This window comes from Rhincodon typus, chromosome 8 (assembly GCF_021869965.1).
Source record: "Rhincodon typus isolate 14 chromosome 8, sRhiTyp1.1, whole genome shotgun sequence".
Taxonomy (NCBI): domain Eukaryota; kingdom Metazoa; phylum Chordata; class Chondrichthyes; order Orectolobiformes; family Rhincodontidae; genus Rhincodon; species Rhincodon typus.
This window is the reverse complement of record NC_063339.1, coordinates 64,103,032-64,126,096: the sequence shown is the minus strand read 5'-3', so window position 1 is coordinate 64,126,096 and position 23,065 is coordinate 64,103,032. Positions and strand designations below refer to the sequence as shown.

The 23,065-nt window shown below is 40.5% G+C and overlaps 1 protein-coding gene across 7 annotated transcripts in view; it reads left to right on the top strand.

The window, feature by feature from the left end:
• The window catches only part of fsip1 (fibrous sheath interacting protein 1), a 56,661-nt gene extending 43,805 nt beyond the window's left edge, over positions 1-12,856 (top strand). For 4 of the 7 annotated variants that reach the window (XM_048600555.1, XM_048600550.1, XM_048600554.1 and 1 more), the window contains one exon: positions 11,912-12,856. In XM_048600555.1, coding sequence (XP_048456512.1) covers positions 11,912-12,133 — 222 coding nt within the window. In that variant the 3' untranslated portion in view covers positions 12,134-12,856. The remainder of the gene's footprint in view (positions 1-11,911) is intronic. The other 3 variants (XM_048600548.1, XM_048600547.1, XM_048600551.1) reach the window with 2 other exon arrangements.
• Positions 12,857-23,065: the final 10,209 nt, after the last annotated feature.

Genomic DNA, 23,065 nt, shown 5'->3' with positions numbered 1-23,065 from the left:
AGTCAATGTGGACCCAAACACTACAGTACCTTTTAAGATGTATCTATCTTTTTGTTGAATACACTCACTGATAGTTGTTACAAGCATTGTAATTGACCTTGTTCTAGTACGGGATCACAGTCTTTACATCATGCAATATCTTTTGGCACTGTCCCCTCTGTTCACTAGAGACAGTGAACCTTGTGCATTTTCTGCATGAATGCTGGCTTGCTGAGTTTGATGAATTCAAGTGATATAGGTTTGACCATGGCAAGTGAGGCAATAATTTTGCTATGCTCCTTCGCTCTGGGTTCAATATCTTTTTGTAGTATCCAGAGCTTTCTTGGTGACTTAGTGTTCCATCTCTCTAACTATGCATTTACCACTTGCTTTATATGGGCACTATCTCCAATTACACAAATGTACAAATGTCCTAAAATCAAATCTGAGTAATTACAGGTCATAATTTGCAAACTATTACTTCAATAAATATATTGCAACTAAAATAAACAAATCAAACAGAATGTCAATCCAAGAAATCAATATTTCAATGGCACGAATGGGATATTTTCTTTATTAAAGAAGTGCTGTGAACTCTCTCTGTATTACTTATAATCTGGTGTGTGGTGCTTCCAAAAAGGTTGCAATACTTCCTAATAACTTCATTGAAAACTAATCTAAAGTCAATACATAAAAATACTGAAGTCCATGGGAGCTGTATCATGCAGTTCAGAGGCAGCACTGGAGACAGCAGGACAACAACTCTCTGCAACTGGAGATAGTAAGAACTGCAGATGTTGGAGTCAGAGATAATAACAGTGTAGATCTGGAGGAACACAGCAGGCCAGGCAGCATCAGAGGAGCAGAAAAGTTGACGTTTTGGACCCTTCTTCAGAAAAAACACTCTGCAACTGACCAGTGTGTCAGTTTGCTGGCATGTTCAGACCATTTTCCAAGAGTCTGCTTCAGGTGTAAGATAGTTATCTGTCCACAAGTGGCAGCAGCAATTTAAACCAATTAATGCACCTATTAAGGCCAATTTTATACACACACACACACACCCCTATTGCAGGCAAGTGGCAGAGCAGAGCAGAGGGTATATGCTCTCCTTCGCAGTCACATTAACCGTGGGCCCCTGGCTGCAGCTACAGGCTGCACCATGTAGATTCTTCCACTGTACAATGATATTCTGGCTGCTATGGCCATGTTTTATTTGAAAATTTTGAACATTCTTCAGACTAAACCTCCAGCTTTTCCTGCAGTTATGTCATCAGTGTTCACATTTGGTTGGGCTGTTTAATCTTGACTGCTGAAGGTAGTCCTATTGGCCCCCAAAGCTGGAACCTTGCTCCACATCATTAACCAGATGTCAAATGTGCCATCTGTTGACTAAAAGGCAAACTTCTTGCAAATTACATTGGGTATCAGACACCACTATGGTGTGGGGTTGGGATACTGAAATGCTCCTGGCCTTGGTTTTTGGCTGTTTAATTTCATGGTAGCGGTTTGCCAGGGTAATAAATAATCATAAGCAGTCTTTAAAAATCCTATTTTTGTGTTTGTAAATAATTCCATATGTTGAGCTTCTCTTGGGTTTCTCCGGTCTTCGCATTCTTCTTTCTATCTTGCGAATTTTGTCATGAATTTTATTTTAATAGCAGAGTGCATTGAGAAAACATCTTTTCCTGTGGTGAGTGGATTTGTGCAGCACCTAGAATTCTTGCAAAGGAAATGTGATAGAGTCTGTTATTGTGAACAGAATTGTTAGCTTATCCTGGCCAGGGGCATATTGTATTTCAGTTTGCTTGGCAATGAAAAGTAACATGCAACCATTTCTGGACTCCAGCAGTTAGATTCTACTCTACCGAGACAGTGGTAGACTTTAGTTGAACACAAATGTAATTAAATACATCTGGCTTTGACGTTATCTGTATGGATCAGTTTTTTAAAAATCACAGCATTTGAGCCAACAACTCCTAAGGACATTGGGGCTTTAGGATTCAATATCCACTGTCTGATGCGTTCGATGGTAGCAATGGCTGAATAGTTTCTACTTTACATTCTTATGATTGTGTTCCAAATGTAATTTTGCCATGTGTCAAGGGCACTGCTGTATCACTCAATTTGTGATTTCGAAGTGCTTACACATCTAAATGTTATGTGAATGCCTTGTTAGACTGGGGGTCCATAGCTACTGTATGTATTCTAGTATAAAAACTGATTTGTTTATTAATGGTATTGTAGTGCACTGCAGTAAAAAACAGATTAAGCTTAGTCTTGGTGCTATTGGAAATCTAAAGTTTTCACAGCAAATTGTTAAACTTAGTTATCTATAGCTTTTGCAAATCATACAAGCTGATGTTTCCCTTTTATTGTATTCCAGTTCTGAAGAAGGGTCACTAGACCCAAAACATTAATTGTGCTTTCTCTCCACAGATACGGCCAGATCTGCTGAGTTTCTGCTTTTGTTTCCCTTTTTTTGTCTGTGTCAAGTTTTATCAGTTGATTGAAATTTGGAGAAACTTTGCATGCTACACAAATGTAATAAAAAGTATTCGTAAACTTTATTGTTTACATTATGTCTTATTTTGGTATGCAAGCTTCTCTTCAAAGACATTGAAATTTTGTTGAGAATTTTATTGAATTCTATATGCTTTGTGCATTAGAGTACAAAATGCTAGCTTTTAACGTTAAAGCAAGATCATAAATTTAGACTTGTGAAGCAACAGTGATTACCACTTTGTGACATAAATTAGAAGGCCTGTAACCAGAGATTATCTAACAACATTTTGATTGGAATTTCAATACCAGAGACAACATTGTTTGCCCATTTACAATAATTTAATGAAGAGTTATCGTTAAAGTACTAGCCATAATGTGGGTGCTCAAGGTGTGTGCTTAACTCCATTCCTAATCTTTGCCTTATTAGTGCTTTCATTAATTTTCTTGCTTATCCTGAAAGCATTAACTCATCCTGGACTTTATTTACATAACTTCCCTTGGTACTCTAGTGTCTCACTTAAGTGACCATTATTTATGTGGGAGGCCTGATGCCAGAACTGCACTGAACAAAGGAAGGGAATTTTTTTTTAATTCATTCATAGGATGTAGACCTTGCTGGCTGGGCCAGTATTTATTATTCATCCCTAGTTCCCCAATGGTGAGCTACCTTCTTGAAAATCTGCAGTCCATTTGGTTTGGGTAGGTCCACAATGCTGTGGGAGTAGGGACAGAGCTCTAGGATTTTGACTCATTGCCCTTCCTTCAGTGTCAATGTATTTCCAGGTCAGGATGGTGAATGGCTTGGAAGGGGAACTTACAACTGGTGGTGTTCCCAAGTGTCTCCTGCCCTTGTCGTCTATTACAGTCAAGCAAAATTTTCCCTGTTTTAATGGACACATAGGCACAATATCTTGTGTCAGCTAGGTAGTGCTTGTTACACCCAAATGAACAAGGGTAGTGAATTGATTCATCCTCCTTTTATTCCCTCAGTTGGTTGAAACAAAGATATAACTCTCTTTAGCATGCAGCTATATCACACTTCTGAAAATATTAGTACTAGCCAAAATTAAAGAGACAATTGCAATATCCTCTTGAGAGGAAAAGACGATCTTTATGACTTGGTTACCCAAAGAAAAGTAATGAAAGACTGTATTAAGCACACAGACACAAATATAAAGTTTAGAAAGGAGAGTGTCTAAGACATAAAGTAATAAGTAATATATTTATATGTATACATAATCCTGATACTCAGTCCAACATTGGGCATAAAATTGCCTATTTGTGCGCACAATGCTACAGCGTCAAGAAGAAGGGTCTTCTCGCTGAGGCATGACAGATGAAGGTACATGGCAGAAGAAACTGGCAGTCACTGCAAATGGTTGTCAAATAGCAGCAGGTTGATGACAATTTAGGTGAGGTTCATACAGTAAGTAACATAAGAATAGCCAATGAAAATGCACTGGACATCGTAGTCCGAGTAAATTGAATGGAGCCCACCAGACTGTCACTGCTCCTGAATTGCTGTCAAAAATTGTCAGCATCTGAACTGAACAGTAGAGTTTTAAAATGGGAACCAAATAAATATATGTTTGAGATGAAAAGACAGATTGTTAAAAACCATATGGAATCCTTTGCTTTTGAAATACAACATAGACTACAAAGACTGGGAAGTCACCATAAACCTTCAATAAATCGCTGGTTTAATATCATGATACTAATTCTGATACTCCTTTTGGAAGGATAGTAGCTATGAAGGATTTCAGTTTTTCAGTGTATCTAGAGAAGCTGATTGCTTCCCAGTGAAAAGGAGGCAAATTTTTGTAAAAAAGCAAGAAAGAAAGGGGGGTGTTGCATTTCTATCATGCCTTTCATAACCTCAAGACATGGAAGCATTTCATAGCTGGTAAAGTACTTTTGAAGCAAAAATAGAAAGTACTGGAAACAGTTAGCAGGTCTAGTTGCATCTGTGGGAAGAGAAACAAACAGCTAACTTTCAGGTCAGTGACTTTACATCAGAATTAAGAAACATCAGAAATGTAATATGTTTTGAGTAAGTGAACGAGGGGTGTGTGGGTGAGAAGAATGTGTGGAACATGGGGGAGACTAAATGATAAGGGTTTTCATGGTAAGGGGCAAAGGGAATGGCAATAGGAGATGGATAGGAACAAAAGATATGTACAGAAGGGGTATGAATGATTGATTAATTTATTGTCACGTGTTCTGAAATACAGTGAAAAGTGAATAGCTGCCATCTGTAAGCAAAGTGAAAGCCAAATGAACAAAGAAGAGAAAAAAAAATCCAAACTGGTGAAGAAAAAGAATCAAAAATGGGGCAGAGATCATGATCTAAATCAGTTGAACTCTCAACCGAGTCCAGAAGCTATAAAGCATCATGTTGAAAGATGAGGTGCTGTTAGTCAAACATGCTATCAGAACGCTGAGGACAAAGAGGTTAAAATGGGAGCAAGGTGGAGAATTAAAATGAAATGCAGCTGGAAGGTCAGGTTCATGTTTGTGGACTGAATCTTTGTCTTCTGTACTGATTTTATCATTTTATGGTTCTCAAATTTTATTTTAGTGGGTTGAATTCGTGCAAATTGAAGTTGGATTCTTGACTGTGCAATTTTAAAATTTATTAGTTTGTGGAATGTGGGCAACACTGGCTAGGCCAGTATTTTTCACCCACATCTGTTTGCCTTTGGGTAGGTGCAGTAGGCTGCCTTCTTGAACTCATGCGCTCCTTGGGGTGCAAGCACACCTGCATTGCTGTTAGGAATGGAGTTTCAGGGTTTTGACCCAGTGCCAGTGAAGGAGCGGCGATATGGTTTCAAATCAGGATGGTGTTCTGAATAGGTGGATTGTTCTTTAGTTGAGGAAGAGATTCTCTCTTTACAATGTTTTCTCTGTATATCCTTTCTTGGATCTTCTGACATAGAGTTCTATGTAGGTGGGAAGGCTGACTGTCAGTTTTAGAATGAAATTGGAATTCGAAGGTGCGCAAGTGAAACGGCATGATGTTGATTCAAACTTTACCTTCCAATGACTATACATCTGGGCATTATTTTTCACATCCTCAGACTAATGAAAGACTCAAGTCAGGAATTTATGCTACACAAATCTAAAAGTATGAACAAAATTTCTTACAGTAGTTGACCATGTATTGGCATCCTCGGCATATTATGCCACATTTTCATTGCAACTTGAGGAAATATGTATGTATTTATTATGATACCAGCTGATGTTTTTAATGGACACGTCAGATCCCAGACACAAACCTGGCTTGTTAGGTCATATTTTTAATTGTTTTGGTTTTAACAAAGGTGTCTCTCACTGAAATGTAAACATGCAATGCTGTAGATTTGGCTTTAACATTAAAATGGAGGCTTATTGCAAGAGAAAGAAAAATAAAATAGAATAATCCAAGCTATCCACTTTTAATACAAATTCAAAGATTGTTAAACACACAGTAAAAATATAATCCTATTAATCGCAAAATGCTCGTTTTATAAATTGAAAAGAAATATATAATCCAAAGCACACCTGGTACAGTACCCAAAATGCCATCCATATAGTATTCACACCAATGTCCTGTAAGTTTCAGTCACTTATGACTTTGATGTTTAGATGGAAACTTTCTAGCCTGAAGCTATATGCACTTATTAAGATGTACTCAGCTTTAAATGACCAGTTCAGCATTTTATCCTAACACTTCTGGTCTGGGACTAACATTAAGTCTTCACTGTAAGGCAACCTAGTTCATTATACATCCTTCTCTTCTCAGAAACACTTTTACACAGCAATCCTATTCTAAGGACATCAGAAAATTCCTCCATTTAAAATCATAAGGTAAACTAAAAGTGTGTGCCTCTCCCTGTCTCTCTCAAACACAGTTGTGGGTGTTTCCCCTAATCTGAAAAGAAAACACAAGTTCCAGAGCGCAGTAACGAACTTGATGCCTTATTATTTACTATGCAGGGTTGCAACAATATGGAAGAAACAAAAGTTCATCCACTCTAAAGCCAGACCTCTAAAGTGTTTTTAAAAGAAATTACTACGGCTTCAGAAATGCTTACAAGTTAATTATTAATTTTAGACACACAAGTAACCCACTGGTTACTAACTCCAAAACCAGAAACCCAAACTCACCACAAATAACAGTAAAATTATACTATAAATCCCAAAGTTTATCACAGTTGCAAGTGATTTTACTGAGTTAGTTAATTATTCATAGTGCAAGGACAAGATGGCTGAACTTTGCAGTTTGCATTTTTCAGAATTCAGCAACAGGCCAATGCCTTTCAGATTGGATGAAACAATGAGACAAATCTTTTGAAACGAAGCAATCCCAGTCAGATTGCCACTGCTCCTTTTGACTTGGCCTAGACAGGAGCTTCACATTTCTGGCCTGTGCATGTGATTGAGGCCTCTTGAGAAATTTGGAGTGTACCTGATTTGGGAGCCTTGCAGCAGAGTACAGTGTCGAAACTGAGACCAGATAATGTCCAATATTTACAACAGTCACTGCAACAGTCCAAAGTTTAATGGTTCAAAATCACTTTGACATGCCGTGGGTGAGCAGGGGTCTGGTGGATTGTTGGGTGAGGTTGTAGGTTGGCAAGTGAGTGGATGACTAGGGCAAGAGAGGGGTAGATGTGTTGGTGGGAGGATTCTGTTCAGGCCCACTCAATTTGGATGGGGGCTGTTAGAATCAAGGGGATGCCTGAGGGTGGAGTTTGGCTCACAAGGTGAGGGGTGTGGAGGGTGAGGTCAGCAGATGGTGGGGGTGTAGGATTGTAGGGAGGGCAGCTGGATGTGGGTGCAGTCTTTGAGGCTCTGGATGGGAAATGGCAGAATGCCAAGCCAGGCTAGGTCAGGGAAGGGGGAGTTGGGGGAATGCCAGTTGTTTAGTAACTTCTTTGAAAAGTTACCGAAGAAATGATAGATGCTTTAATTCCTCTAACGTTTCTTGGGTAACTTTTCAAAGAAGTTACTAAAGCATCCTGTAACTCATCGCTAACTCTTCAGGTATGCAAGTTGGAACCCTCCAAAGTCTTCAACACTGAGTTCTGAACATTTTGGAGGGTTTCAGATGCAGAGTAATTGGTGTTGGATCTCTCAGTGCATTGGGACTTCCAAGGGGTACCATAGTGCATCATTCAGGGTACATTGCTACAATAGCTATCTTTCGATCAGAAATGTGCTAGTCATTTGGCACATGGACTGTCAGGTGCCAAATGACTGGAGAGTGGCTAATGTTGTGCTTTTATTTAAGAAGGAATGTAAGGAGAAGGCTGGGAACTATAGACCTGTGAGTCTGACTTTGGCGGTAGGTAAGTTATTAGAAGTGATTCAGAAAAGTAGGATTTATATGCATTTGGAGAGGCAAGGAATGATTAGCGATAGTCAGCACTATTTTGTGTGGGGTAAATCGTGTCTCACAAACTTGATTTGAGTTTTAAGCAAGTAACCAAGAAGATTGACAAGGGCAGAGTGGTAGACATTATTTACTTGGACTTTAGAAAAGCTTTTGACAAGGTTCCACATGGTAGACTAATTAGTGAAGTTAGATCACCTAGGATTCAGGGTGAGCTTGTGAATTGGATACAAAATTAGCTTAACAATAGGATTGATAGAGTGATGGTGAAGCATTGTTTTTTGGACCAGAGATCTGTGATAAGCAGTGTTCCATAGGGATTGGTGCAGGGTCCACTTCTGTTTGTCATTTATATAAATGATTTAGATGAGAATAGAGAAAGCATGGGTAGTAAGTTTGTGTATGGAACCCAAGATTGGTGGTATAGTGGACAGTGAAGAAGGTTCTCCAAGATTACAAATTGATCCTGATCAATTGCATCAATGGGCTGAAGTGTGGCAAATGGAGTTTAATAATTTGGATAAATGCGAGATATTACATTTGGGTAATACAAAGGGAAGACTTCTAAAATTTAAAATGGGGCCTTGGGTTAGTGTTGTTGAATAGAGGCACATATGGGTTCAGGTACATTAATTTGCATCACATATACATAAGGCGGTTAAGAAGGCAGTTAGCATGCTTGCCTTTATTGCTCCGACGTTTGATTATAGGAGTTGGTACATTATGTTGAGATTGTACAGGACGTTGATGAGGCCTTTTCTGGAGTACTGTGGCCAGTTCTGACCACACCCTGTTGTAGGAAGGATAATTATTAAGCTGGAAAGGGCTCAAACGATTTACCAGGATGTTGCCGTGAATGGAGGGTTTGAGTTATAAGGAGAGGCTGAATAGTCTGGGACTTATTTCACTGGAGCATAGGAGGTGGAGAGGTGACCTTTATAGAGGTTTATAAAATAATAAGGGGTATAGGTAGGGCGGCCGGTAGGTATCTTTTCCCTAGGGTAAGGGACTTCAAGACTAGGGGGTATATTTTTAAGATGAGAGGAGAAAGATTTTAAAAAAGACATGAGGCTTTTTTTTTTCTTTACACAGAGAGTGTACCCAGAGAGTGGTTTACATGTGGAATGAATGTCCAGAGAATGGCTACAGTATGGTGGATACGGCTACAGTTACAATGTTTAAAAGACATTTAGATAATTACATGAACAAGAAATGTTTGGAGGGATATGGGCCAAGCACAGGTAGGTGGGATACTTCAGTTTGGGATCATGGTCACCCTGGATTGGTTGGACTGAATAGTCTGTTTACGTGCTGTAAGACTCTATGTGAATGGGACATAGAATTGTTGATGTACAACCCAGCAGCAATTTGTGGCAAGAAACAGATACGGTATGAATTGTGAATGATCACAATTTGCTGGCCAATTTGCATCGTTCTTCCATTAATTTTGTGATTTTATGAAGTTGTTGTATTTGCTCGTTAACTATGCAGCATATTCACAACAAAAAGTTCAGTCCAATAACTAATTGTATGATTTAACAACATGATACTTATTCATGTCTGCTACCAAACACTCTTGTGTAAAAATGGATCAGTTGAGGGTTATGACATTATGCGAAAAAGCAATCGGATATGCTTCAGCAAAATATTGGCCATTTTTACATGTCAAAAGTATAGCTTTCTGCTTGATTAATAGTTGTCAGAATTCATTGATAGTGTATCAAAGGGAACTGTGAAGGAAACAAAAGTGCTTTGTATTCTTGCTATCTTCATTGTGGATCATTAGGTGTGATTCTGCTATTGGACATCATTATTAAATAATACAGATTGTGCTAAGAATTACACTAGGAATCAATTTAAGATGTTCTGTTGGACTTGCCATGTGATGTATTTGTGCATGGTAGAAGCTCCATATGTTAACGCACAGACTGTATCTTATGTTGACAAAAGGAATTTCTTTAGATATTGCTTTTTCTTATTGTAAAAGTAAAAGGGGTCATGGAAAATTCCAAGATAGTAAGAACTGCCGATGCTGGAGTCTGAGATAACTCAGTGTGGAGCTGGAGGAACACAGCAGGCCAGGACACTTCTTCAGAAATGGAGGAGGAGGAAGGGGGCTCTGAAATAAAGAGAGAGAGGAGGGGTTGGGCTGGGAAAGGTAGGTGAGGTGGTGATCGCAGGTAGGTAGTGGTGTGGATTGGTCAATGAGGTGAGAGGTGCGGATAGGTAGGAGAGAAAATGGATAGGTCAAGGAGGCGGGGCTGACAGGGAGGGTTGATCTTGGGATGAGGCCGGGGGTGGGGAGATTTTGAAGCTAGTAAAGTCCACATTGAGACCATTGGGTTGTAGGCTTCCAAAGCGGAATATGAGGTGCTGTTCCTCCAGTTTCTGGGTGGTGTCGTTGTGACACTGGAGGAGGACAAGGATGGACATGTCGTCCAGGGAGTGGGAGGGGAGTTGAAGTGGTTTGCGACTGGGAGGTGTTGTCGTTTGTCACGAACTGAGCGCAGGTGCTCTACAAAGTGGTCTGCGAGCCTCCGCTTGGTCTCAACGATGTAGAGAAGGCCACATTGGGAACAACGGATCCAATAGACCACCTTAGCGGATGTGCAGGTGAACTTCTGTTTAATGTGGAAGGTTTTTTTTGGGGCCTGGGATGAAGGTGAAGAGGGGAGGTGTAGGGGCAGGTGTAGCACCTCCTGCGGTTGCGGGGAAAGGTGCCGGGGGTGGTGGGGCTAGAGGGGTGTGTGGAGCGGATGAGGGAGTCACGGAGAGAGCGGTCCCTCCGGAAGGCGGATGGGGGTGGGGAGGGAAATATATCCTTCATAGTGGGGACAGAAGGGTCCCGACCCAAAGCATCAGCCTTCCTGCTCCTCTGATGCTGCCTGGCCTGCTGTGTTCCTCCAGCTCCACACTGTGTTATCTGTAGAAAATTCCAAACTCTGCTGCATTCCCATGGCAACCCTTATCCTTGAGAATCTACCTGCCTGATCAGAGAACTAAGAATGACATTTCATGTTCCTGCTGCATCTCCATGCTAACGATGGCCCACCCAATCGGCATGCTGTTCTCAATTTGTATGAATTGGTATCCCTTTTTTCAAGTCTGTTTCTTATGAAAACTTCGACTTCTGGCTTTCTTTGATATAAATAACTGCTTGGTAGTACAGAACTTAAAACATTGCTAAAATGGAACAAGAACCTGAAGCTTTTCATCTAGTAGTCATCAGAAGTATGACACAGGAAGTAGACTTGAACAAAAGGGACACCATTTTATACAGAATGAGAAGAGGGTGCTGATTGGTTAGGCCATCATTGGCGTAGAGATATTGCAAATGCCCGCCAGTTGTAAATCCTGATTGGTCAGGGTGTTGCCAAGGAGATGCTGCAGGGACTGGCTGTCTCATAATCTCCTAGGTGCAAAGTATGTACAGTTCCTGAAATGACTGCACATAGGCATTTACATGTGCACAGTACACTGGCTGTGACCAGCCAGCTCAGTGTCAGTCCCCGAAGTTAGGAGATTCTGAATCTCCTGTTTATAATTGTCAGCCTGGGTTTCCTGATTGGTCCAACTTATAAACCCCAATCAAGGATCACATCATCAATAAGATCGACCTGGTTCAAATCACTAATGTTTCTTTTGCTACATTAATCAGGATCCTTTGTATTTATAGATAGTTAAAAGCAAATGCTTGTTTGATAGCTCCATTTTAACAGTGAATTTGCCTTGATGGCAGCATCCTCACAGTGAAGAAAAACACTTGCGGGCTCACTGCAAAGTAACACTGAGACATTGGGAGTTTCACCTTCCAATTGCAGCCAATTTTGAGGTAGACTGGACATCACTAGGGGCCAAAGGTGGTGGACAGAGGCCTTTTCATAAGATTTTGGGAGATTCAGTGAATGATGACTTGACCCTCTTCCCATCTGCATAAATCATGGTCACTTTTTTCAAACCTGTTTCTTGCATCCTAGTGCTGATTAGTACAAGATAAAGATGTTCAACTTCTTGTCTCCTTTTAGCGATACTTGAATGTTTTAAGTTCTCTTTCAGCAACAGGCTTACAATCAATTCGACATTCAAATTGACATTGGTTGCAGAGAATATTTGCCTAAAGGAGCAGGTTGGAAAAAGGTTGCAAGTGTGGTCGCATCATTACTGAAGAAAAACCAAGGCATGCAGTTGGCACAGTTGCTTCCTACTAGAGGCAGGATCTGGGATTTTATAGATGTAAACGAAAGTGCTGTAAGAAACCGCATATTTTTCATTTTTTAAGTTAAACAATAAATTGAAATGGAAGTGGGACTGATTTAATTTAATAAACAGAAAAATATTGCAACTTGATAAAGCAAAGAATGCATATTGTTGAGCTGTGCCATGCAATGTTCCTTTACGGAAGTGAAAATAAGGGGAAGTCAAGACTGAATGGCACCAAAAATCTTTCAAGTTGAGAAGATTCTACCTGCAACAGCTGTCTGGTTGAGCTGTAGAGCTTTGAAAAGCTGTAAGTGCCAAAGTGAAATCATTCAGCCTGCATACAGCATCCTGTTTCCTTTTCTCTTTCCGTGTGGGGAAGAAAAGACCTCCCAGAAAGCTTTGAAGAAAAAAATCTTGAAAGAAAACCCTGATCAACTATCAAATTAAAGGATGACCATCTTCATATGGAAAACAGCATCTCGTCATTGCAAAAATCAAAAGTAAAATGGCTTCAAAGACATTGAAAGGACAAATCCACAACCACCGAGTGAAAGACATAGATGTTGACAGAAGTTTGCTTGTGCACTTAAGACTTGAAAGAAAGCAAAAGAAAACAACTCGCTGAATCCTGTTGTCACTGAATCCAAACTGGTGCTATTGAACTGAGCCCGTTTTTCTTTCTTTTTCCACCCTTAATATCCAGGTCTTGCTGCTTTGTGTGTCTGTCTGTTTGTGAATGGGAGTATTTAACAAGAGGTTGAGTTAGCCATTCCTATTTCCTTTTTGCCATTGGTTAAAGACAATTTGTTCAGAATAATCAGTTATTTTCTTGTTAAGTACAGAAATCTGGTTTGCATTTTCTTTTAACTTGAGTTCATTGCGAGAGGCTCGTACTGAATTGTATGATACCTGTGTAATAATTTGTTTGTTTGTAACTTCCTTAAAATGACAATTTACCAAAATATTGGAATGGAGTAACTTATTATTAATTTAGGGAAAATAACAATGATAAAACTGTCTTTATATTTGGTAAAATTTTCCTCAAAAATAAATTTTATAACACTCTTGACTGTATACCCTTGCTGTTTATGCTGTTTGAATGATCACTTGTAAATGTTTTGTAGCATATAGCTTAAAAGATGCCAGATTGTTTTATTTAGTTTCTAAAATAGAATCAATTAAAAAATAAAATGAAACTAATTCATATTCTTTTTCTAATTAAAAATTTAACTGGAATAGCACCTATAATCAATATGCAAGTATTTGGCACATTGCCTAGTTTTGTCCACACATGATTCTGTATGATGTGTCAGAAGTTTTTAGGGGTGCCAGCTTTAAATTGCAGAGTACTATCCCATTCCTCTACAACATATGTTTGTATAAGCAGAAAAGGGAAATGCCAGTCTTTCAGCCATGAATAGTAAAAGCTGTGAGACAAAACATATTGGCCAACTTAAACATTTGAATCAAAGCTGGTTAGATTCCTATTTTGAGTCTTAGCCTGTAATACGGTTCTGAGTTTGGATAAAATGATCTTCATTGGCAGGATTTGACATAAAATAAATAAACTGTAGAGAAGCAATATACCTGTAACTCTTCCACTGTTTAAAATATGTCCAGACATTTGAACCTAGATTTTAAGATGGTGCTGGCCTTTTTTTAAAATTCATTTATGGGATGTGGGTGTTGCTGGCTGTGCGAGCATTTATTGCTTCTTTCTAACTGTCTTTGAGAGGGTGGTGGTGAACTGATTTCTTGAACTGCTTCAGTCTGTTGTAGGTTGATCCACAATGCCATAGAGAGGGAATTCCAGGATATTGACTGAGCAACATTAAAGCAATGATGATATATTTCCAAGTCAGGATGGTGAGTGGCTTGGAGGGGAACTTGCAGGTAGTGGTGCTCCCATATGTCTACTGCCCTTGTCCTAGATGGAAGTGGTTGTGGGTTTGGAAAGTGCTGTCCAAAGATCTTTGGTGAATTTCTGCAGTGTGTCTTGTAAGTAATGTATACTGCTGCTACTGAGTATCAGTGGTGGAAGGAGTGGATGTTTGTGGATGTGGTGCCAATCAAGCAGGCTGCTTTGTCCTGGATGGTGTCAAGCTTCTTAAGGAGTAGACATATGGGAGCACCACTACCTGCAAGTTCCCCTCCAAGCCACTCACCATCCTGAGTTGGAAATATATTATCATTGCTTTAGTGTCGCTCAGTCAAGCTTCTTGAGCGTTTTTGAAGCTGCAACTATCCAGGCAAGTGGGAAGTATTCCATCACACTCTTGGCTTTGCCTTGTATATGGTGGACAGGCTTTTAAGAGTTAGGAGGTGAGTTACTTTCCACAGTATTCCTAGTCTCTGACCTGTTCTTGCCCCCACTGTGTTTATGTTGAGTTTCTGGTCAGGCTAACCCCCAAGATGTTGATAGTGGGGGGTTCAGTGATGGTAACACCATTGCATGTCAAGGGGTGGTGATTATATTGTCTCTTATTGGAGATGGTAATTGCCTGGCATTTGTGTGGCATTGATGTTATTCCCAGTTTCCAGCTGAAAACTGGATATTGACTAGATCTTCTTGCATTTGAACATGGACTGCTTCAGTATGTGAGGAGTCACGAATGGTGCTAAATGTTGTGCAATCATGGGCAAGTATCCCCATTTCTGACCTTATAATTGATGGAAGGTCATTGATGAAGCAGCTGAAGATAGTTTGAGCTAGGACACCACCCTGAGGAACTCCTGCAGAGCTGACTGACCTCCAACAACCACGACCATCTTTCTATGTGCCAAGTATAACTCCAACCAGTCCAGGTGACGAGTTTTCCCCCCGATACCTATTGATTGTAGTTTTATGCTCCTTGATGCCACAGTCTGTTGAATGCAGCCTTGCTGTCAAGAGCTGTCACTTTCACCTCACCTCTGGAATTCAGCTCTTTTGTCCATGCTTGAATCAAGGCTGTAATGAGATCAGGAGCTAAGTGGCACTAATGGAACCCAAACTGGGTGTCAGTGATCATCCACTTCCACTCAATTATTTGAAAGATTTTGCTTAACTTAAAATACAGCTGATGGTGTATATTATATAGAAAATGGTTATTGATATTTACATTCAACAGGTAAATACTATTTTATTTTTACTTTGGAAGAGTCTCAGGTATGATGTATTTGATTTAGTGCAGTGAGAGCCCCCTTTTCAAAATATGCCTTGTTCTATCACTAAACAGGATTTACAGAGATAAAAGTAGAGAAAATCAGAAAGACTCAGCAGATCAGGCAGCATCTCTGGAGACTGAAAGAGTTGACCTTTTACCAGAATTGGAAAAGTTGGTGATGTCAGTAAGTTGTGAGCAAGTATAGAGATACGGAGAAGCAAGGGAGGAGAACAAAAGGAGAGGTATATGACTGAGTGGAAGGCAGGAGAGGCAGGGGACAATGATCCCTTTTGTTTCTTCTGTCTTCCATCCTCTCTCATGCCTTTCCTCTTGTCCTAATGCCCCTATCCCTGCTTCCATACTTGATATAAAAAAAAACCTCTGGCAGATTTAAAATTTGTTCATGTCTGATGAAATCATCTGAAATATTAACAGTTTCTCATGCCACAGTTTTGCCTGATCCGCTGAGTAGTTCTCAGTTTTTGTTTTTGATTTTGATTTCTGGGTTCCACAGTATTTTGTTTTTAAAAATTGTGCATAGAGCTCTCTAAATTTACTTTGTAGTTCATATTTCAAATAAATTGTTTTAAAGAGCAATTTAGCAATTTTGCCCATTAGAAAGTAGCCCTTTCTTCAACTTTCTCTATTTGAATTGGAGTGTCAAAGGCTACAAATACAGGTTTAAAGCAGGGAATTCTGCAGTGAGTAATTCATCTCCTAACACCTGAAAGCCTGACCACCATCTACAAGGCCCAAGGTGGGAATGTGATGGAATACTCTGCACTTGCCTGGATGGGACACTCAAGGACCTCCAGGACAAAGTAGTCCACCTGATTGGTACCTCATCCAACATTCACTCCCATTACCACCGGTTCATAGTGGTGGCTGTATAATACGATCTACTACAATTACTGCTTTGCACCAAGGCTCCTTCAACAGTACCTTCAAAACCTAGAAGGACAAAAGCAGCAGATGCACAACAACACTCCCACTTACAATTTCCCCTGCAGATCACACGTCATCCTGATGTGGAACTATATTGATGTTTCTTCACTGTCATTGGGTTAAAATCTTGGGACTCCCTTCCTAACAGCACCTACAACCCAAAGAGTGCGCCAGTTCCAGAAGACAGCTTACTACCACTTTTTTAATGGCAATTCTCAGGATGGGCAATAAATCCTGGCTTAGCCAATGACATGCTAATTCCATGAATGAATTAAAAAGTCCCCAACAACAAAACATGTGCTGAAAGCATGTATATTCTGCAAATGTTCCATTGTATTTTCCCACTTGCTATTTTTGGCATAGACAAAACTGCTAACATTATCAGCATAGAAGCTGTTAGTTGCACCGTTGATAGCAGATAACTTTGTGTTTGCTCCCGATTTTTTCCTTCCGTCATTTTCTGTTGATATCAGCTGAGCCTCGTCCAGTCCTTTGCCAGTGCCAACATGTGCTCACACCCATTCAGAGATTCTGATAAAACACCAAGAATGTGAAGATTGTTTCAGAGATAGTAGGAACTGCTGATGCTGGAGAATCTGAGATAACAAGGTGTAGAGCTGGATGAACACAGCAGGCCAAGCAGCATCAGAGGAGCAGGAAAGCTGACGTTTCGGGCCCATGGGTCACTGAATCAGTAAAGTGTTGAACCAAAGACTTGATTTTTATTTGATCTGTAATACCTACTTGAACTTTAGTTTAACACCTCATTTCAAGGATGACGTTTCTGTTGATGCAGCACCACCTCATTATTGCATTGGAGTATCTGTGTAGCTACCATGCTTAGCTCTGGAGTTTCATTTACCAGTTACAACTCATTTTTTATTATTTGTTTGATTCTTATGTGCTTTAATTACCTGAGAAAATGGATTTGCTTGTGCCCTTTTGCGCTCCAGTACCTGAACAATGTAATTTGAATGAGATTTTACGTGTTTAGGTATCTTAATTCATAACTAGATTATAATCTCTAGCTTTTTTTTTCCTATAAGGCATGCATCCAAACAATAGTTTAAAAAAGAAGGATCTATGAATAATTAAACCTAAAATTGCTTCATTAATTATCATATTTGTTTCTCAATTTTAGTGCTATTAATTGACTTTTTTTTATTATTCCGAGACAATGAATTCATATAATTACTTTCACGTTATAGCAATTGTCTTTGCACATGATTTTTATGTTCTGAAGATAATTCAGAATGGAAAATTGAAAAGGATTTATTTTCAGATTTTCAATTAATAACACATGTTTGAAAGGCACTGGTGAATAGTGTTTGTATGATAAGTTTGAAAATAGAATGCAGGTATTTGTGGTAGTATCTATTATTAATACATCTGATGCACTTTAAAAAGGAATGTTGTTGTTCAAAAATAGAACATTCTATGAACAGCATGTCCCAGAATTCATATGGAGTCCATTAAGACTGTTTTAAAGCTATTGGTTCCTTTGGCAAAGTGGATTGTTATTCTGTTTAAATAATATACTTGTGTTTAATATCAACAATAAATGCCAATATATTAGCAAGCTCTGAGGTCATTAATTGGTAGGTTCTGGAGTATCACAACAACTTTGAAAAAATCTTTGCAAAAATTGTTGATGTATCTTACTATATTGCTAAGATATACATGAACTGAACACATCATGAGTTGAGGAGAGAAATCCTTTACATTGTGAGGGGAACTTGTCATGTGTATTTTGTTTTAGTCCTCCCCAGTTCCTTGCCAAGTTTATTTAAAATTGATGTTGCAGTACACTTTGGAGAAGTCATTGCTGCCAAAAACTAAGTGTGAAAATGAACATATAACCAATTGCTTTGGTTGTAACTTTGGTCGTAGCTATTCTGAGCCATTTCATTTAGGCACTGCCTCAGAAAGCACTCCCTTGATGTACTGACCCCCTGACAGTGCTGCACTCCCTCAGTACTGAGTCTCTAATCGTGAAGCACTTGCGCAATTCTGACCCCATTACATTGAAGCACTGCCTCAGAATGGACACTCTGACACTCTCAGAACTGCATCTCTGACAATAAGGCACTCCCTCAGTAAAGATGCGCTTCCTTAGTATTCACCCTCTGGTGGAGCTGTATTACCCCAGTCCTGACACTCTATTTAGTGAGACACAATCTCAATTCTGATCCCATTAGAATGAGGCACTGCCTCAGTGCTTCCTCGCTGACAATAATTCACTTGTTCATTTCTGAACCTCTGACAGTGTTACAATATCTCAGTACTAACCCCCTAACTGTGTAGCACTCTCTCAATTATTACTCCATTACATTGAGGCACTGTCTCAGAACAGATCCACTGACAATGAGGCACACTCTCAGGACTGAATCTCTTACATTAAGCCACACCCTCAGTACTGACGCTCTGACTGTGCTGCACTGCCTCAGGACTGATCCTCTAAACGTGTGGCATACCCTCAAATTCTCACCCCTTTGCAATGAGGCAATGCTTCAGTACAGACTTCCTTGCAATGAGGCACTGCCTCTGTATTGACCCTTTATAAAAGAGACACTCTCAAAAGTGAGCATCTGACAATGAGGCACTCCCTCAGGACTGAAACTCTGACAGTGCTTCAATGCCTCAGTACTGACCCTCTTATGGAGCTACCATATCTCAGTACTGACCCACGAATCGTTTGGCACTCCCTCAATTCTGACCCTCTGACAATGAAGCACTGTCTCAGTGCTGACCCTCTGACAGTGAGGCATTATCTCAGTGCTGACCCTCTCACAGTGCTGCAACACCTCAGTACTGGACCCTGTAATTATGTGGCACTCCCTCAATTCCAACCCCTTTAGAATAAGGCTCTTCTCTGTACTGATCCTGTAACAATAATGCACTCTCACAGTTCTGAACATCTGACAGTGTTGCAATACCTCAGTACTGACACTCTGACAGGGCTTCAATGCCTCAATGCTGACCCTCTGACAATGATGCACTCCCATGGTTCTGACCAACTGACACTGCTGCAATACCTCAGAGTGCAGAATCTTTGACAATGAGGCACTACTTCAGTACTGAAGCTCTGACTGTACTGACCATCTGACAATGAGGCACTCCCTCAGTCTGACCTTCTCACAGTGCTGCAATCATGTGACCCTCCCACAGTTCTAACCCCTTTAGGATGAGTCATTGCCTCATTATTGACCCTCTCACAGTAATGCACTCCAACAGTACTGACCATCTGATAGTGCTGTAACACGTCAGTACTCTCCTCTGACAGTACTTCAATACCTCATTACTGACCCTCTGACAATAACGCACTTCCTCAGTACTGACCTTCTGGTAGAGCTGCAATACCTCAGTACTGACCCTTCAATCGTGTGGGACTCGCTCAATTCTGACCCCATTACATGAGGCAGTGTCTCAGTATTGACCATCTGACAATGATTCACACCCTCAGTACTGACCCTTTGACAATGAGGCACTCCCTCAGTCTGACCCTCTCACAGTGCTGCAATGGCTCAGTACTGACACTGTAATTGTGTGGCACTCCCTCAATTCTAACTGCTTTAGAATGAGGCACTGCCTCAGTATTGTCCCTGTGACAATAATGCACTCCCACAGTTCTGTCCTTCTGACAATTCAGCTCTACCTCAATACCCTCTAATCAAGTGGCAGGCCGTCAATTCTGACTCTATTAAAATGAGGCACTGCCTCGGTATTGACTGTCTGACAATGTGAGGCAACAATCCTGCTGTAGATTATGTTTTATGCTACTGTACTTAAACTTATTCAAAAAATAATATAAATGTAAGTCTTATCGCTATTAGATCGTATGTTACTCACGAGGAACTTTTTACTAATAAGATTGAGTTCTCTAAGTGCCAAAGAACCAACCATCAAGTTTCTTTCAGGTAAACAAGAAATATCAACTTGACTTATTGCTTCACTCACTTGCCTAAAGAGCTTCAAGTTCCATTACTAATTTTGAAGTGTAGTGGAATTATGAACATCAGTTTTACTCAATTGCAAAAACTGCAGCAATTAATATTCAGAGGAATGTTGGACAGAGCATGGGAAATACTGTTGGTCTCAAATAGTATCAATTATAAATATGTTCTTCGCATCATATTAATTTTCTGGTATCTATCCTAGCCCCCATCTGTTGTTCATGAATTTGCTACATCTTGATGACATGAACTGTAAAACAGGGCTGGCATTTTCCATTTTGCAGGCAAAGTGTGGAAAGGGGCATCTTTAAGGCTATGAGACCTCCACCATTGGAAAATTTCACCAGATCAAGTGCCAATCAGATACTATGTGCTGAGTGGTCGGTGTCTTGACCCAACAAGACCTGTAGATGAGCAGTTCACCCCATCTGCCTGAAGGTGCTGGCCAATCAGATGGGTAGCCATTGTGTACAGTATTAATACTTCCAAACTCCATGCTGGCCTAAGACTGTGGTCAGTAAAAGGTACATTTTATCGTAGAGTGGGAGTTTGGGGCAGGAGATGTGGGGTGTGGGGAGCCAGAGGCAAGGACAAGGATGTTATTTTCACTACCCACCCCCAATACCCCACCTGTGCCATCAAATGCCAAATTTGGAGCCACCAAGGTTACCCAGTCAGGAAGGCAGTAATTGGGCTGGTGGCAGATCATTCGACCACTTTAGGCCCTTAATTAGTGGTGGTTGAGTTGGTTAGCCATGGATTGTCACCCAGAACGTAGTTAATGAGATGGCCTGTTTCTCCCACGCCAACCCTGTATATACCCTTCCTGACCTTTCCCACCTTTTCTAGAGTGGAGAAATTTCCACCCACAGTGTTAGGTTCTACTTGTAAACTCAACACTTACCTCTCTCACTGTCATCTCTCTTGACCCTTCCACTATCTCCATTTTGTCATATTGCTTGCCTCAATGTTGAATGATTGGCAGTTTCATCTAGCTAAGTTTTGGGGATGCCTGTCACAAATCCTGTTCCCTCACCACCATTTTCATTTTTTTATCTTTTATCTGCCTACATCTTGGCTCAGCCCTCTGCAACTGGATCCTCAGCTTCCTGACCCATAGACCACAATCAGTGAAGATAGACAACTGCACCTCCTCCACGATAACCCTCAACACTGGAGCCCTTCAAGGATCCTCCAGTTTTGAGCCCCCTACTGTACTTCCTGTACACCCACGATTGTGTAACCAAATTCTGAGCGAGCGCCATCTACAAGTTCGCTGACAACACCATCATGGTAGGACAGATATCACATAACAACGAGTCAGAATACAGAAAGGAGATAGAGGGCATGGTGTCACGGTGCAAAGATAACAACCTCTCTCTCAATGCCAGCAAAACTAAAGAACTGATCATTGACTTCAGAAAAAAAGGAGAACACACTCCGTTACATCAATGGAGTGGAGATTGAGAGGGTTGATAGCTTCAGGTTCCTCAGAGTGACTATAACCAACAACCTGTCCTGGACTTCCCACATAGATGTAATGGTCAGGAAGGTACAATAATGCCTCTTCTTCCTCAGGTGGCTTAGGAAATTCAGCATGCCCATTAGGACTCTCACTAACTTCTACAGATGCATCATAAAAAACATACTGTCCGGGTGCATAATGTCTTGATATGGCAACTGCTCTGCCAAGGACCCTAAGAAACTACAGAAGGTTGTGCGCACAGTCCAGACCATCACGGAAGCCAACCTCCCATCCATGCACTCCATTTACACTTCCCGTGCGGCAGAAAGGCTGCCAACATTACCAAAGACCCATCCCACTCTAGCAATGCTCTCCTACACCTCTTCCGTCAGGCAGAAGATACAGAAGTTTTAACACATGCACCAATAGATTCAAGAACAGCTTCTTCCCTGCTGTTAATAGACTGATGAATGGATCCTGTAACTTCAAGTAATGTTGATCTTGTTAATGCTGATATTGCTTTGTGCATCTCCTGTGCAGTGTAACTTGATTGCCTCACTCTGTCCATGCACACAATGATCTGTATGTCCTTGCTTACTATGATCTGCCTGTACTGCTTACAAACAAGGCTTTTCACTGAACTTAGATACACATGACAATAAATCAAATCAAATAAATCATCGAAGCCAGACCATAACTCTGCTGTTGTGTTTGACCCTGAGGTGAACTTCTGACCAACATCTGGTCAACTTCCATCTCCATAATGTTTTCAAACCCACTCATGAGTTGCTGAAATCTTTATCCGTACAGTATTTATTATTGCTAGACTAAGGGAAACAATGGCCTGGGTATTACTGCTAGACTAGTAATCCCGGGACCCAGGTAATTTTCTGGGGACCTGAGTTCGAATCCTATCACGGCAGCTAGTGGAATTTGAATTCAATAAAAGTCTGGTATTAAGAGTCTCAGGAAAATCCCATCTGGTACACAAATGTCCTTTGGGGAAAAAGACTGTTATCCTTACCTGGTGTGGCCTACACATAATTCCAGATCCACAGTAATATGACTGACTCTTAACTGCCCTGTGGTCAGTTAGGGATGGGCGATAAATGCTGGCTTAGCCAGCCCACATCCTGTGAATGAATTAGAAGCGAATGCTCCCCTGGCTGACAGCCCACTTTCCTCACTGTGTAAGCTTGTACTCAGCCAAAACTGTCACTCGCATCTGAACTTATGCCAAGTCCATTTCACTGATTCTAACCTAAACTTGCCTCTTGTCTGGCAAAGCATCATTTTTAAAATTTTTTTTCATATCCTTCCTTGGCCTCATCTTTCCCTATTTCTGTAATCTCATACAAGCAATACCAGATCTCTGCTTTCTTCAAATTCTGGTCTTTTGCGCATCCTTGATTTTGTTTACTGCACCATTTGTGGCCATGTGTTCAGCTGCCTTTAATTTAAGCTCCATAATTTCCTTCCTAGAGTTCTCCATTTCTCTACC